This window comes from Polistes canadensis, unplaced genomic scaffold (genome assembly GCF_001313835.1).
Source record: "Polistes canadensis isolate GaletaPanama2010 unplaced genomic scaffold, ASM131383v1 scaffold_107, whole genome shotgun sequence".
Taxonomy (NCBI): Eukaryota; Metazoa; Arthropoda; class Insecta; order Hymenoptera; family Vespidae; genus Polistes; species Polistes canadensis.
The window spans coordinates 241,436-257,712 of NW_014569654.1; the positions used below are offsets into that span (position 1 = coordinate 241,436).

Here is a 16,277-nt window from a genome sequence, read left to right on the forward strand (position 1 = left end):
CTCTATATATATAATGTATCTTTTTGTATATATATATATATATATATATGTATATGCTATTTATGCACACACACACACACATACACACGCACAAAACGTTCCTTCCTCATACGATGATAACTCTCGAATGAAACGAATGGGAGAGATCGGGATTCTTTTTCTTTCTTTTTCATATTTTTTTATACAAGAAAAAATACACACACGCGCGCACGCACACACACACACACACACACACATACACAGACGACGCGTACGGTTTTGTTAAATCTTTCGACGACGTTCGATGTCGTCGTTTAAGATTTAGGATGGGGTTAGGGGGAGGGGGTTGGGTCTAGGGGCTGCTCCTTGACGTCCCAAAGTTTTGCGATCGTGATGGTCATCGTAGAGAGAACCGGTAAGCTACACGATACGTACGTACGTACTTACAAAAAATTATTTCAAAAAACACAGATATACGCTCCCCTTTATTTCTTCCCTTCTTACTTCTTCTTCTTCTTCTTCTTTGTTATTATTATTATTATTATTATTATTATTATAATTATAATTATTATTATTATTATTATTAGTAGTATTATTATTATTATTACAATTATTATTATTATTTTTTGTTCTTTATCAATTATCGCTTTTTTCTTCTTATTCTTTTTTTTCTCCTTATTTTTATCTTCATGTTCTCATCTTCTTATCTTCATTTGCACCGATACGGTGTGCGTGTGCGTGCGTATGTGTAAAACCTGTACAAAGTGCTCGAGATTGAAAATTTGTATTTTTCCTTTCGTATTTGGTTGTGTAAAGCAAGACACACGAGGTAAAGGTTACAACATTTTTTGTTTATTATTTTTTATGTTTTGTTTTTAGATGTACGTAGTAGTTCCGGACACACTACGACGATTCTCTTCTTTTCACGCGCACTCATAAGCTATGTCTTCTTCTCGGCCATTTTGGTACTCTCTTCCATTCATTCTCTCTCTCTCTCTCTCTCTCCCACTTTCTTTTCTTCTCTAGTTATTTTTGTCTTTTTATTAATTTTTGTAACATTTTGTCAACTTTTGTCTTTGTCGCCTATTTTATCCTTTCTTCCTTCTCATTCCTTCATTCCCTTCATTCATTTCGTTTCCATTATTTATTGGCCTCTTCTTCGATGCACTTTCTATCGATTTGAATCATTTGTCTTTTTGTTTCTATAATAATACCGGATTTTTTTGTTTTTTTTTTCTTTTAATCTTTTTTTGTTTTTTTTTTATATATTTTTTTTTTTTAAATATTTTCGTCTCTTTACTTGTTTATTCTATTTGTCTTTTGTTCACGTCTTCACTTCTTCTTGCATTTGCATTTTCTGTTTATTTTTTTCCTCTTTTTTACATCGAGGTACGAAAAGAGTTAGGTTTAGGGACGAGAGCAAAAGGGAGAGAGAGAGAGAGAGACAGAGAAAGTTAGAAAAGGGTAGAAAGAAAGTGAGGGTGAGAAAAAGAAAGAGGTGTTGCGAACGTGGGACAATTAAATTTCATTTAATTGATCTCGACGAAACGCTTTCGACATTTCCTCGTCTTTCCATTCTTTTTCTCATTTCTTTCATCTTCTCACTTTTCTCATGCCCCTCTTTGAGACTTTTTTTTCTTATTTTACAAACGAAACACAACTATCATTCTCTCTCACTCTGTCTCTCTCTCTCTCTCTTTCTCTCTCTCTTATTTCTCGTCTCTCTTTAATTCTACGATAATTAATTAAATAATCTTCGAATGAATCACACGGAGGCGTTGATTTCTTATCCGCTCTTGCGTTGTTTTGTTTTTTCTCTCATTTTTTTCGTTTTCTTCGTAATAATTTGTTTTCTTCTTCTTCTTCTTCTTCTTTGCTCTTTCTCTTCTTTTACTTTTTTTGTTTGATCACTGTAAATTATCAGACAGTAACTTCGGGGAAGGCTCTTTATTTTGTAGCTTTTCCATTATCCCGTTGTTTTGTTCTTGTTGTTGTTGTTTGTTTGTTTGTTTGTTTGTTTGCTTGCTTGCTTGATTGCACCTTAATTTTATTATACATATACGCTCTTCTCTCGAGCTTTCTTAATTATTGTATAGGGGCAATGGGAGGGGGTGATTCGATCACACATTTTGTCTCCGCGATAAGCCGATCAGTCCTTTGCGTTATTTTTTCTTTTTTTTTGTTTTTTTAAGTAGTTGTCCTTTTGCGGATAAGACAACTTCTTAATTCTTGAGAGCACCACGTGTAGCTACCCTCGGACCATGTTTCACCATGCCACTTCCAACATTCCTCGATTCTTCTTTTTTATTCTTATTCTTCTTCCCTTCATCTCTTTCCATTTCATTTTTTCTTATCCCACTAATTTAGACTCTTCCACCATTTTCCATCCACTCGATCCTCTCCTTCGTAAATACTACTACAAACTCTTATCCGTTCTTTTTTTCGTCTTCACGTTTTTCACGCGTTTGTTACACAGAATTAATTATCGACGAATAAAGGATATTTGGAAATATTTCGAAGGATATAACATTTATGATAAAATAAAAAAGAGAAAAAAAAGAAAGAAAGAGAGAGAATAATAAAAAGAGAGAAATATAAAGATAGATAAATAGATAGGTCGAGAAAAATAAACTAAATAGATAGAGACAAAAGGGAAGGATTCGCGTGGCTGACTGATATAATCCTGATAACGACGTTTTTGACTTGCACAGGAAGAACGGACGTCTTCGTTATTTGTTTTTCCTTTTTTGCTTGTACGTATTTTTTTCAATGGACGGGGCTCGCATAGGCTCGATGATGGACGCGTGATATTTCATCTCTTTTCTTGAACGACGAAGAAGACCGGAGGAGTTCAGGAATGATGGGCAGCATGATGACTTTAGACGCGTTAATTAGATGTAGGAATAAGGTCCGTCGGTGAGGGCGCTACACAGCAACAGTCAGGAGGCGTCATCCTTGCCACGGGCACCTCTGCTCGGCCTGTACTCTAGTCCTGGATCGAACTGCATCAGCACGAAAACCTGAACAATTTTTAATTAATCCAATCACTCAATTATATCTCACCCTTTAAACCCAATACAATGTTAGAAATAATTGAGCCGTTTATTTTGAAAATGGCATAAGTCACTTTTTCAAAAAAATCGAATTAATGGCAACACTAATTACAATTGAACGGTATCTTTTCGTTTAAAAAAAAAAAAAAGAAAAGAAAAATGCCACTTTCAAAATAAACGGCTCAATTATTTCAATAATTGGATAGATGTTTTAAACAAGAATTTATGTTATAAATTGCAAACTTCATAGGAGAGCCAACAAATATTACGACAAGTGAAATCATTGTTAATGGCAACATAAGCCTTTTTCTTTAAATACCAATTTAATTATTAAAAAGATATATAAATAAATATAATAAAGATTTATGTGACATGTTCCGTGACGCATAGGTAGCGTATAAGTTCTACTTTAAACTTAAGGTTTAAGATACTCGAAATTATTTTGATTCAATTACGATCCATGCGATTTAAACGGAAGATTATCGAACATTATTCTGATACAGAACGTATTAAAATGTTCTTTATATAAACAATTTTTTAAATTATTATATAATATTTTTAATATATGAATTATGTCCGCAAATATACCTGATCTGTGGGTAAAAGTGTGAAATCGTCCGGTGGATTTGTAATGACGTATCTTTTCGACGAAGCATCGCACGACGAACTTGTATCTCGAAACCTAAAAGATACGTTAATTCGTAAATTTCACTATTCTTTTACTCATAATCCTATGACATACACACATGAACACGCACTCACACGTTAGCTAAGCTAAACACAATGAACTCCACGAAATATTTTATTCAAATCTTTTTTAATATATGCTACGACAAATTTATTAAAAAGAAAGTGTTAATTAAAGTTACGTTAAATTAATAACAATCTATTTACTTGGAAAAAGTTAGTAAATCTATCTTAAATCGAATTGAGAGGTAAATTGAAATAAAATGATAAAATTGAAAATTAAAATAAGCTAACTATTTTAAGTTAATTTGTTAATAGCTAAGATTCTTTGGGATTAGACTAAAGCGTGTATATTTAATAAGCTAGAAAGCTTAATTTGTTAAAAGTATGTTAATAAATCATATTTCGAAGGAATATAATGGAAATCCTGAAGAAAGAATTAATAGAAATTATTAAAAAAGAAGAAAAAAGAAATAAAAGAAAAGTAAAGAAATATAATATAATAGAACTAAAACTATAACTAAAACTAAAAAAGGAATAAACAACTAAACTAACAAAGCTGGTTTGGTTTTTTGCGACATTAAACTAAACGCTAAACAAACAGATGACAATAAAAAATGATAGGTATTTTTTGGATGAAAAAACTCACGATCATCGCTTATTTTTCTTGTGACGTAAAAACGGAAAATGCAAAACTGTGCGACAGAAAATGAAAGAATCACGGAAGTAATTATTACAAGAATGATGTACGATAAAAATGTCATAGACTTTGGTAGCGATATATAATAATATATAATGTAGCAGCAATCAGAAAGATCATTGTAAGCCAGAATACATAGATTATCCAATAAATACCATCGAGAGAGGGAAAAAATTCCGGTACCTGTACCTGTACAGACCAATGCACAGCATTCCATACGATTTTAATGCTGCGACAAAGAGGTCACCGTACTTGCCTCCTTCGCCGTACTGAGCTAATGGCCCATCGTACAATGCGATTTGACCGACTCGACATCGATCTCTATTGGCTAAACTGTCCGCAGTGCTACAAAATCAAATTCAACAAATATAGTCATCACCGTGTAAATTATTATGCACAATCTGAATATAAAATTCTCAATTGGATATAATAATAAAATGATATAAGAATAATGTTTTGATCCATACTTAAATGTTGTTGATCATAAATAAATTCACCTGTAACCCCCTCTCAAACCGGCACCTTCTGCCAGAATTAATTCCAATTCGGGCGTTGCTCCACCGGTTATCAAAGAACGGATCAGAGTAAGCGCATTTTGATTGAAGTACGTCTGTAATATTTATAAAATAGAGAATGTTATTTGAAATAATATTTCGAATTATTATCGATTCAAATGATTCAATTTATTAACTTACCGTCGACATGAGCGAATCTAATACGCTCACAGCGAAAGCGGTACCGCAAGCGAACGGTTGTGTGAGGTAGAGTTCCGTGTCTGGGTCATCATCATCATCCTGATCAAGGAACTGAACGTTGCTGTCGTTTACGAGTTCTATAAATACCAGATGTATATCGTTATTATTGTAAATAATAATAATTTAATTTGATGCTTTAGTTTATACTTTTTTTTTTGTTATTCAGTTCTGGCATACTGGAAAAGTTGTCAATCATTTTAATTGTAATTATATTATTATTATTTGTATGCATTAATACCTGTGATCATTGGCACGTTGGCCCCGTAAACGGATCCTCGTCGCTGTAGAACAATCGGGCTGCCAACTGTGGTCAAATTACCTTGCTCATTATTTGCTGGAATTTTTACTCATTGTTTAATGATATCATTGATAACATACAAACGAGAATATGCAAACGATAAACTTGTGTGCAAGTATATACGTATAGATATGTATTTTTATCGTAATTAACACGCGCGCGCGCGCGCCTCGTCACGACCTAAATCAAATTGATAGGAATTTTCTAAAATAAAACTTTCCGTGAGTATTGATGTAATTCAACATGTTAGTTAACGAGATAATGTGTGAAGCGTAGGTAATAGAATTCTAAGCTCGAACAGCTTACCTTGACTTAACACGCCGATCGTGTCGTCGAACGTCATAGCCTTTATATTAAGGGATGCGAGGATGGCTTCCTTGTCGGCGAGGGTGGGGTCATCGTTGCTAGGCACTTTTGCCGACAGGATGCAACACATGTCGCATAGATTCACGTTTACTGCGCGCAAATCAGCTCTGCTCAACGGTGAACCCTATAAATCAAAGTATTATCAGTATATAATTATTATTATAATATTCATAGAGTGATATGCAATACTACAAGCAAGGTGATCTAAATGTCACTTAACCGAATTGAAAAATGATACATTTTTTTTTTAACAATACAGTAACTGGATATATCTATATGTTATAGTTAAAAAGAAAATATTGTAATTACTGATTTTTTGTTTTGTTTTTCTATTATCGATAAAGCAATATTTTTGTGACGACGTGCATTTTTGAAGCAATTAACTTTACAAAGTATCGGATCATCAGCTATTCAAATGTTTTTTTGTTATATCGACTCACGTTCAACACCGATATTTTTGGTAGGTTCTGCAACATTTTCCATTCGCGGCGGATGTAGTCCACAGACCCAACTATCACTACGTGTTTAAGCTCGTGGTAATGGAAATTGGAAGCTCGTAATGGCATAACAAGGTTTCTCAAGCCGATAAGAGGCGAGTCGGGATCGGCAAACAGGCAGACAACGACGTGTCCATTTAGAACTGTCATAGCCGCCTGATTACGATCTAATATGCAGTCTTCGAGGTTACGGGATGGACTCCAATGGAACATGCCCGTTGAGTCGTATTTCATTTCGGTCTTCTCAAAGTCGAAATCTTTCGCCTGATCGTCAGCGATACCAACTTGAAGACCACCGTTGTTGTTTACATTAGTGCCACCTGAGGCTCTACTCGTTGGCCTGAAAAATTAAAAACAAAAAATACAACCAGAATTAACGACAAGCTGGTATCAATTTTTTTTTTTTTTTAATCAATATTGTTTCCTTTTGTTTTTATTAATTTAATTATTTTATCGATATAGCATCGTACATAAGTTTTTTCACTTCGTAGGCAAGATGGTAGCCGGCATACGCGGATTCTTCTTGCGATCTGAAAATTAATAAACAACGATATTATTGTTAAAGATTAAAAAAAAGATGTCTTTTTTTTATAAAAAAAGGAGACTCTAATGTGAGTAAATACCTTTGATTATAAGGCTGATTGGGACTCGACAAACTATCGTTCGTAGCTCGATTCACGTTCGGTTTCACTTTGTTCACTTGCTTCGTCGAATTCATCATAGTCATTCCGACAGAATTTCGATGATTCCTCATAGCTACAATAGATAAAACGTTAGGCATTTATGTTAAGTACAAACATATCTAAACAATCGAAATTGAGAATCGTATTCCATATATCTGAAATTGACCATACATATCAAGAAAATCAAAGAGAAATAGAGAGAGAGAGAGAGAGAGAGAGAGAGAGAGAGAGAGAGAGAGAGAGAGAGAAAGTTCAGTATAATTAAAACAAAATTAAAACTCACCGTTCGGATCTTCTCGTTCACGATTAATTTCACCTAAAATATATAAAATACTATTAATTTTATTCACGATCAATGATCTAAGAGTGAACGATGATTGGCCGCATTAATGCCGGTGTGACGTATAAATAAATAACATATTATTTAAATTCGCAAAATTTTGATAATATAATTTTACTTCTATTTCGATTTTTTTTTTTGTATGTGCAAATTTTTGTTTATTTTCACAAATAACCAGCAATAATGGGCCATTATAATTACACGATTATCACATTGTTCGCGATCTAATACCCCTCCCCGTTTTTATTGCGCATATTACTTTCATGGATAAAAATCCTACAGAGCCCCATGCTTACAGGCGCGCATAACTCAGCCTAAACACATGTAATTTATAATATATATATATATATATAGTTGTTAGTACGTGCCAGAAAAACCAACAAAAATAAATAGTACGGCCAATGCTCGAAGCCTGACATTTAAGTATTTCAATATTTACGAAGCAGCGTAGTAATTACACGTACGTCTTCTTCTATATAATTTATTTATTTATTTAATAATTTATTTTATTCCTCTTTTTCTCAAATTTTTACAAATAATTTCAACATTATTTTTACGAGAAGACGCACGTTTTTCTATCACAGCGAGCGATTAACAAAGTTTGACGTGTATGCACGTCCTTTCAATTTAAACATCGAATTTTTAATAATTTCGAGCGTATTGCGATAAGAATAAAAGAAGCGCACATACATGTAATATATGCGAATATATAATAACAATAATAATCAATAATAATAATCAATAATAATAATCAATAATAAATAACCAATAATAATAATAATATTAATAATATACGTACGTTTATAGTATGTATGTATGTGTTTAAGTAAGGAAATCTTTCACAATTTTAAATAAATGCATTCGTCGATAACTTAAGTGGAAATAATGAAGAAGTAATACACGACGAGCCTACAACACGAAGCGCTCTTCCATGCATTAAGAATATTACAAAAAGGAAATTAAAAAAAAAAGAAAACAGAATTGAAAAGAAAAACAAAGAAATTAAAAATAAAAAACTCAAGGTAGAAATAAAAAATTCCTAACTAAAATCTTGTATCCTCCAGTGTCAGTCGGTTCGTGTATCGATGGAGATTGATTTCACCAGTAATGAAAATATTCTGTTGTTTATTTGAAAAAGTCTCGGATAATATGAGGAATAAAAATATAGAAAAAAAATATTAAAAAAAAAAACCAAGAATATCATACTTTAAGGAAGCTCTTAAGCACAATTACGAAACGTTGTACGTTCGATTGAAGATATTTGATTTTGCAAGAAGCCGCACACATCATTGTTACGATATCGTTAAATTAATTATTATTTGTAGGCAGAGCAATGAAAAATAACGAAAAAGCGATTCACGTACGTCTCTTTTGTTAATTATTTTTTTTCTTCTCGGAGAGAGAGAAAATTTAGATAGATAATTAGGTAGATAAAGATAGATAGAAAGATAGAGAGAAATAGAGAGATAGATAGAGAGAGAGAGAGAGACAGAAATAGACATTTTTTTTTTCGACATCATGCTTCTCCGTTATTAATTATTTAAATGTAATATTTTGTTTATCGCGCTCGTTGACGTTCGGAAAGGCAGTTTGCGAGACTGTAGCATGGATTTGATTGAGGTGTAACTGTACCTCTCAGGTGAACCATCTTGGGCAGTTCTGGCGGAGTGAATGTGGGGGGAGGATGGTGGTCGTCTGCAACAAACCACTACACATGTTAGCTACGCTAACTAATTAACTAACGCCTAAACTCGCTACTCTAGAGAACTAATCGCTAAATACATCGGAAACTATGCTTGCAAACTTTTCTCCATTTCGCTCGAAAACTCACCCTTCGTTCCATTTAATTGAAAACACATATATACATACATACAATTGTATATATACATATATATGGTTGTACTGATTTCAAATCGATTAAAATATTCTTTTATTTGGTACGACATTTAAGTGAGTTTTCAATCGAAGTTGTTACTAATTTCTACGTCACTTTTACTATTACTTTTATTACTACCACTACTATTACTTTGTTACTATTATTAACTACTGTGCTAATATATATTATTTACGAACACGAACATACATAAATATAGATAATCATAACTTAGGTTAACTACATTGCCAAAAACAGTTCGCATAAACAAGGACGAACAAGACAAATTCATATCATTTTTTTTTTTCGTAATTGCAAATACAAAGGTTCTATTGTATTAATTATGCAAAGATTCGTGAAGATGCATAGTGGAATTAATTAACGAAAAAGTGAGAGAGAGAGAGAGAGAGAAAGAGACAGACAGATGGATAGATTGATAGGCAGATAGATAGATAAATAGATAGATAGATGGATAGATAGACAAATAGGCAAAGGGAAAGTTATAACAAAAAATAGGGAGAGAGAGAGAGAGAAGAAAATTAGACAGATCTAAATCGTCCATGTTATACCAACATATTTCTTAAATACGCTCACAAGCTGTGCACTGTGCATTTTGGTACTTATCGCTTCTATCATGCATTGGCTGGCAAGCTTTATACCGTCAAATATATTTGCATTTATGCTCGCATGCGAAATAAAATTTTATTTTTCTAAAAGTTGACAACCCGTAGATGTTCCACGATTATTTTTATTTTTATTAATATTTTATTTTTTTATCTTCATTATTTCAAACTTTCTTCGTTCCTTATGGTTAATTTTTTTATTTTTTAAATATTTTTTTCTCATATAGAATTTTCGAGAAAAATAGCACAAACAAATTTCCGTGATTTTTATTTAATTTATTTATTTATTTATTTAATTAATTATGTATTTATTTAATTAATTAATACCTTCGACGAGCATACATCGAAGGAATACGTTGATTTTTTTTAACACACTTTATTGCTTTAATTTTCTTTATCTTTTTCTTGGCCATTATTACTTTTTTTTCTTCCTTTTCCTCCTCCTCCTCCTCCTCCTCCTCCTTCACCTTCTCCTCTTCCTTGTCATCACAGTGCACGCGTCGCGTTATTAAGTGCAAGACCTTTTTATGCACCCAAGGAAGGAATTGACGTGCAGAAAAGTAGACATTCGAGCAAAAGCTCTGTGTGTATGTTAGAGAAAAAGAGAGAATAAAAAAAGAGAGACAGAGAGAGAGAATGAGAAAGTGGGGGGAGGTAGGATGGGGGTTGATAAAATCTTTGAAAAGAGTGCTTGAAAAGTATACGCACAAACACATGAAGAGAGAGAGAGAGAGAGAGAGGGAGAGAAAGAAAGATAGATAGATAGATAGACAGACAGACAGACAGAGAAAGAGAAAAAGAGGTATTTAGAAAGATGGACAAACGGACAGAGATAGTTTGTATCGTGTGAGCAGCGGAATCAAAGGAGAAAAATAAGAGTCGTTTTAGTCGTCGGGGGTTGCCGTGAAACTCTCGTCGTCGAAGTCGAGTGACGAATTATATAATTATTGTCTCTTCTTTTTCTTTATTTTTTTTTTTTTTTCATTTTTATTTCTTTTTCTTCTATNTTTTTTTTTGTTTTTTTTTTTTTGTTTTTTTTTTCTTTTTGTTTTCAACTTGCTCGTTAATTCTTCGTTTTCCTTCTTCGTGCTAATTTTTAAAAAAAGTTTTTTTTAAGTACGTGTATATTTATTTCTTGTTATTTTTTTGGTACTTCTTTTTGCCATGATCGTTCCTACGCATGTACTACGTTTGCTGAGTCATGGTGAATTGTTAATATTTTTTTATATTAGCCGTATGCTAAGTATTGCGCGCGTGAAAGTTCCAAATCGTACACGTTTATCGGATTGAAATGATATTTCGTGATACATTAATTTGTTGGTTTTGTTTTCCTTGAAATTAAATATTTTGTTTATAAATTGCAATTTGGAAATTTTATATATTTGTTTAATTATTTTATTTACGACGATAAGATATTTTCTAATAAACGTGAGAAACGTGGAACTCAATTTAGATTTAGCAATATAATAACAGCATTGCTCAATGTTACTTTGTGATTAGCTTTGTTTTAGCCTACTTCTCTATATCAATTGTGCTGCGTTAATTATATCGTAATCTTTCTCGTTGAACATTGGCACGATCGCGTTCTGTGATTATATTATATATTAAAGATATCTATATATGTGTATGAATATATATATATATATATATATATATATATATTTACAAATATATATGTATATAAGTATGGATGTATAAAGTGAAATCATAGAAGTATTCGTACCTGCTCTCACTGCAAATTTGAAATAATTGATATTTGCTTGTAATGCAAAGCTTCAAAATATTTATACACAGAAGTCCTATCTTAGGATTATTAAACTTTCAAATTGATATAAATTTGATTGTAAGGAATATATATTTTATTATTATAAAAATATAATTTTACTCTTAAGTGATTATAAATTGATCTAACAAGAGTATTTCCATCTTCATAATATATAATAAAAATACAATGATTATTTTTTTGTAAGTAGTATACTTGGTTGACCCTCCTTTGTATCTTATAATACTTTTCAGACGATTGGGCCGATTTTCTTATCAGTCATATATAATTTTATTCCTTTTAGAATCAAATGCTTTTTTGCAATCAAATTCATATCAATTTAAAAGGTTAATAATTTTAAGATAGGGTTTATGTGTATACAAATTTTGAAATATTTCATTATAAGAAAATATTGATTGTTTTAAATTAACAAATTGGGTACGAATACTCCCGTGTGGTTCACTATATATTTAAATATTAAATATACTCCCGCTGAGACAATTTGACTTACTTGGGTACGAGTAGTCTTCACCTATGCGGGTAGATTGGAGGACGAGAAGAGAGTTTTCGAACAGATACAGATGCGAAGAGTTAGTTAGATTAATGATCACTATTTTTACATATGCTTATTATTGTTTCCTAGTATATAGACTTATTATTTGTGCTTGTGTTTTTTGCATAAATATGCATGTGTATTTATGTATGTATTACGTTTTGATTTAATGATAATGACGATGACGATGATGATGGTGATGATGATGATGATGATGATGATGATGAGAGCACAAAGTTCGTAAAATCAGATCAAATCAAACAACATATTATGTTAATGAAGATAAAAGTTTTGGAATTCTTTTCTTTTTGTTTTGTTTTGAATGATTTTACGAACGTTTTTATATTAAATGGTAACAGGTGTGGTGGATTCCTACGAGGAAATGTATATTGTGAAAACGATAGATGGTACGTTTGTATAAGTGCATGTATGAGTCAGTCTCTGCGAGTACTTTGTGTGATCAGACGTACAGATAGATCACGTATGTTTACACACCTAGTACAAGGGAACACTCGTATCGGATATACCCTAGGTATGTATTCTATGTACAACACGTATTTCCCTGCTTTCGAATGGATTTAAAACGACATTGACAACGAGATAAGAAAGCTTTACTTTCAAACTTCCCTAGCTTTTATTATCCACACCCCCTCTCCACTTCCTTTTGTATCTTTTCATTTTTATTTGTATTTTTATTTTATTTATTTTTTATTTTAAATTGTCGAATCCTATTATTTCTGGTCTGGTTCCTTTCCCTTTCTAACATTAACGTTGCCGGTGATATCTAATTTCTTCTTCTTTTTTTCATTTTCTTGCGAATATTATAATTTTTGATTGTATACCAACGTTAAGGAGCTTTTTAAGACTAAACGATTATGGTTTATTAAGATCGATATTTGTAATATTATATTTACACTCTTACAGAACACTCGTGCGCATATCGCGTAAAACACGTTCAAACTAACTGCAAGTTTTCTATCGATTCGTTCGAAAAGATATTCCATTGAGTATGTATAATTATATATGTACACCAAAGTTAGGATAATAGACAATTCCAAAAGATTACTACGTGACTATGATAAGTATTATATATAGTATAGTATATTATATAATGCAGCGAGTAGAGAATTTAACACACATGTAATAACACAATCAATGTTAACACATACGACAAAGGTCTAAATGAACGAAAAGAAAAAAGAAAATCAAGAGAAGTAATTTTTTTTTTTCGTTCGAAGAGCGTTCTGTAAAATGTCGAAAGCAATTCACGTACAATTCAATCTCGAGTTCTTTTAAGAGTTAATGATTATATTGATTAATTAACAACGATTAAATGCTACAAGAATTAGGAATAAAAAAAATAAAAGAAAATAATTACTTTGGGACTTTGTTAACGGTCGTTGTCATTGTTTTAAGGAATAAGAGAGAAAAAGATAGATTAAGAGATAAATAGAACGATAACTAGATTTAGACAAAGAGAAAAAGAGAGATATACAAAAGAACTAACAGAAAGTAGATACGAATAAACAACTAACTGGTCTAAATATATATTTATAGATATATATGTTCTAAGCACACGTCGAATAATAATAATAATAATAATAATAATTATAATTATAATCATAAACATCAAATCGATCCAACGCGAATCTAATAAACAAATGATTAATATTAAATCCGTACACGTGTTTTGTATATACGTACATAATACATAAATCTATGTATGTATAATAAATATATACCGATGAAATTTCATGATCCACTTTTACAACAATTAACCATCTTGAAACATTTACAAACCATTATAATATATAAAAACTACATTCATATATAAAAAAAAAAGTACACATCGATGTATAATAATATTAATAATAATAATAATAATAATCATTTCGATAGCAAAAAAAAAGGAAAATACAGCATTACACCAATACAGGGCTCAAAAAAACACTAAACTGTATTCTACACTTGGTTCTGTCATATCGTTGCCATACTGAAAGATTATATTAAAATAGAGATAGAATATGAATTAATTAGCAGAACGAAGGAAGAAACAAGGATAATTCATTTGAACTTTGCTCGGAACATCTTTTCAGTTCCTATTGTTGTAATTTATTTCATTTTTTAATTTAATTCTTTTTACAAGGTCGTTTCACTTCGTTGTGCTAATCGTTTCTCGTGTTGATTACACGTTAGCATCTTATTCCTTCGTTGATCGTTTCGTCGCTTATAAATTAGAAACGATGAAGAGAGTGAGTATGAGAGAGAGAGAGAGAGAGAGAGAGAGAGAGAGAGAGAGAGAAAGAGAAAAAAAGAGAGAGAGAGAGAGAGACAGAAAGAAGAGAGATATAACTTGCGAGACGTAAGCCTTAACGAACGAATTAATCTGCATAATGGAAAGGTCAAGTTGAGTTGGTTGTTTACTCGTTCCACCATTTCGTATTTTTCCGTCGTTTCGTTAACGCCTACGATAAAACTAGCCTGTCTTTAGTGAAATCGATCGAAATTTGTATTCGAATGACAACGATCGTTACACTACGTTTGTGTGACTGTTTTGTAGAAATTACCATTCGAATCGAAGGATATGAAAAGAAAGAGAAAAAGAGAGAGAGAGATAGATAGATAGATAGATAGAGAGAGAAAGAGAGAGAAATCATTTTTGTATTAAAAGAAACAATGTATGTATCTTTCGATTCAAATAGTATCGATCTATTTGATTGAAATCTATTTTTAATATAAAGTACGGTGACTAGTGAATTATTTAGATTTTTTTTTTTCATTAAAATGAACTATTTTTTGTTTTTTTTTTTTTAATTCGTTTTAATTCTTACTAAATTATCTATAATTTGTTTTTGATATATATCACACGTTTAATAAATTCACGCAAATACGCGTATGACTTGATGGTAATTTGTTAAATAAAACTGTTTTCATAGCAATTCGTAATATTAGTTAAACGAAGTGTGTTAACAGTCAGAGATGACTCAAGAGAATTATAAAGAAAAATAGAAAAATGTTCTAACAAGCAAGGATGACTTCATAGTGCAAAAAGTTAATTCCATTTGATTTCTGTTAGTTTAAACGAGTCCACGAATCACCGTTACATATATATTCCCGTCACGTTACTATCTGTAGAATTAATCGATTGGATATACATATGTGTATAATATATAGGTATCTGTAGATAAATGAAATTATAGATGATAGAGAGAAAGGAAGAAAGAAAGATAGATAGATAGATAGATAGATAGATAGAGAAAGTGAGAGTGAGAGAGAGAGAGAGAGAGAGAGAGAAAGAGAGAGAGAGAGAGAGAGAGAGAGAGAGACAATCTATATTGGGGGATACATACTTGCTCTTCCGACCATTTGAACAGCTCGCACGCCTTTCCGGAATGTGGCCACTGCCCGGAGGGAGGAGAACCAGAGCTGTTAGTTGTCACACCAAAATAATGTCAACCTATATACGAGGTTTACAATGCGTGAAGGGAAATCCGAGGGTCTAAAGATCGACGTGTGTCGCTGTCGGTATAGATTGAAAAAAAAAAAAAAAAAAGGAAAAAAAAACACACACACACACGAAGGAATAAAAATCTAAATCTATCGTATATTAAATTAATTCTTGATAATAACATTTCAATATTGAATATAATAATAATTGCTTCGAGATTAATTGAAAGTACGATCGATTAAATTTCTTCCACGTGGACGTTCGATGTAAATTAAAACAATATATCGATATCGGCATTGTCACATTTAAATTAAAGAATTAATTCTTTTTGTTGTTCTCTCATATAGACCCCACTTATTATAACATCAGAGATATACGAAGAAAGAACATTTGGCATTTTGTTTAAAATGCATGTGCACAATTAATTTCTACGAAAAGTGGTGGAACTGGGTGTGATCTCTGTTGTACGTACAAATATTATTATTCGTAGACATTTAAATTGTTTGCTCTCTCAGCGGATAAAATGGGCCTTTCTAGTTTGCTAGATATTCAGACCACGTAAGACGAAGTTACGCAAATGAGGAAATTGTTGGATAAGGTTATAAGGGCGGAGGGTAAGTGGTTGAGGTTTGTTTGACACAAATAACACAGGCATGACGA

General features: G+C 31.7%; 1 protein-coding gene across 50 annotated transcripts in view; it reads right to left on the reverse strand.

Annotated features, from left to right (window-relative positions):
- Positions 1 to 1,112: 1,112 nt before the first annotated feature.
- LOC106787588 (calcium-activated potassium channel slowpoke) overlaps positions 1,113 to 16,277 on the reverse strand; it is an 81,153-nt gene continuing 65,988 nt past the window's right edge. For 16 of the 50 annotated variants that reach the window (XM_014750069.1, XM_014750050.1, XM_014750056.1 and 13 more), the window contains 14 exons: positions 15,520 to 15,570; positions 12,128 to 12,148; positions 8,991 to 9,053; positions 7,302 to 7,334; positions 6,959 to 7,091; positions 6,806 to 6,865; positions 6,279 to 6,675; positions 5,779 to 5,962; positions 5,413 to 5,508; positions 5,115 to 5,251; positions 4,917 to 5,029; positions 4,603 to 4,764; positions 3,621 to 3,714; positions 1,113 to 2,999 (listed from right to left, as the gene is read on the reverse strand). In XM_014750069.1, the coding sequence (XP_014605555.1) occupies positions 2,919 to 2,999; positions 3,621 to 3,714; positions 4,603 to 4,764; positions 4,917 to 5,029; positions 5,115 to 5,251; positions 5,413 to 5,508; positions 5,779 to 5,962; positions 6,279 to 6,675; positions 6,806 to 6,865; positions 6,959 to 7,091; positions 7,302 to 7,334; positions 8,991 to 9,053; positions 12,128 to 12,148; positions 15,520 to 15,570 (1,625 nt within the window). In that variant the 3' untranslated portion in view covers positions 1,113 to 2,918. The remainder of the gene's footprint in view (positions 3,000 to 3,620; positions 3,715 to 4,602; positions 4,765 to 4,916; positions 5,030 to 5,114; positions 5,252 to 5,412; positions 5,509 to 5,778; positions 5,963 to 6,278; positions 6,676 to 6,805; positions 6,866 to 6,958; positions 7,092 to 7,301; positions 7,335 to 8,990; positions 9,054 to 12,127; positions 12,149 to 15,519; positions 15,571 to 16,277) is intronic. The other 34 variants (XM_014750082.1, XM_014750048.1, XM_014750094.1 and 31 more) reach the window with 12 other exon arrangements.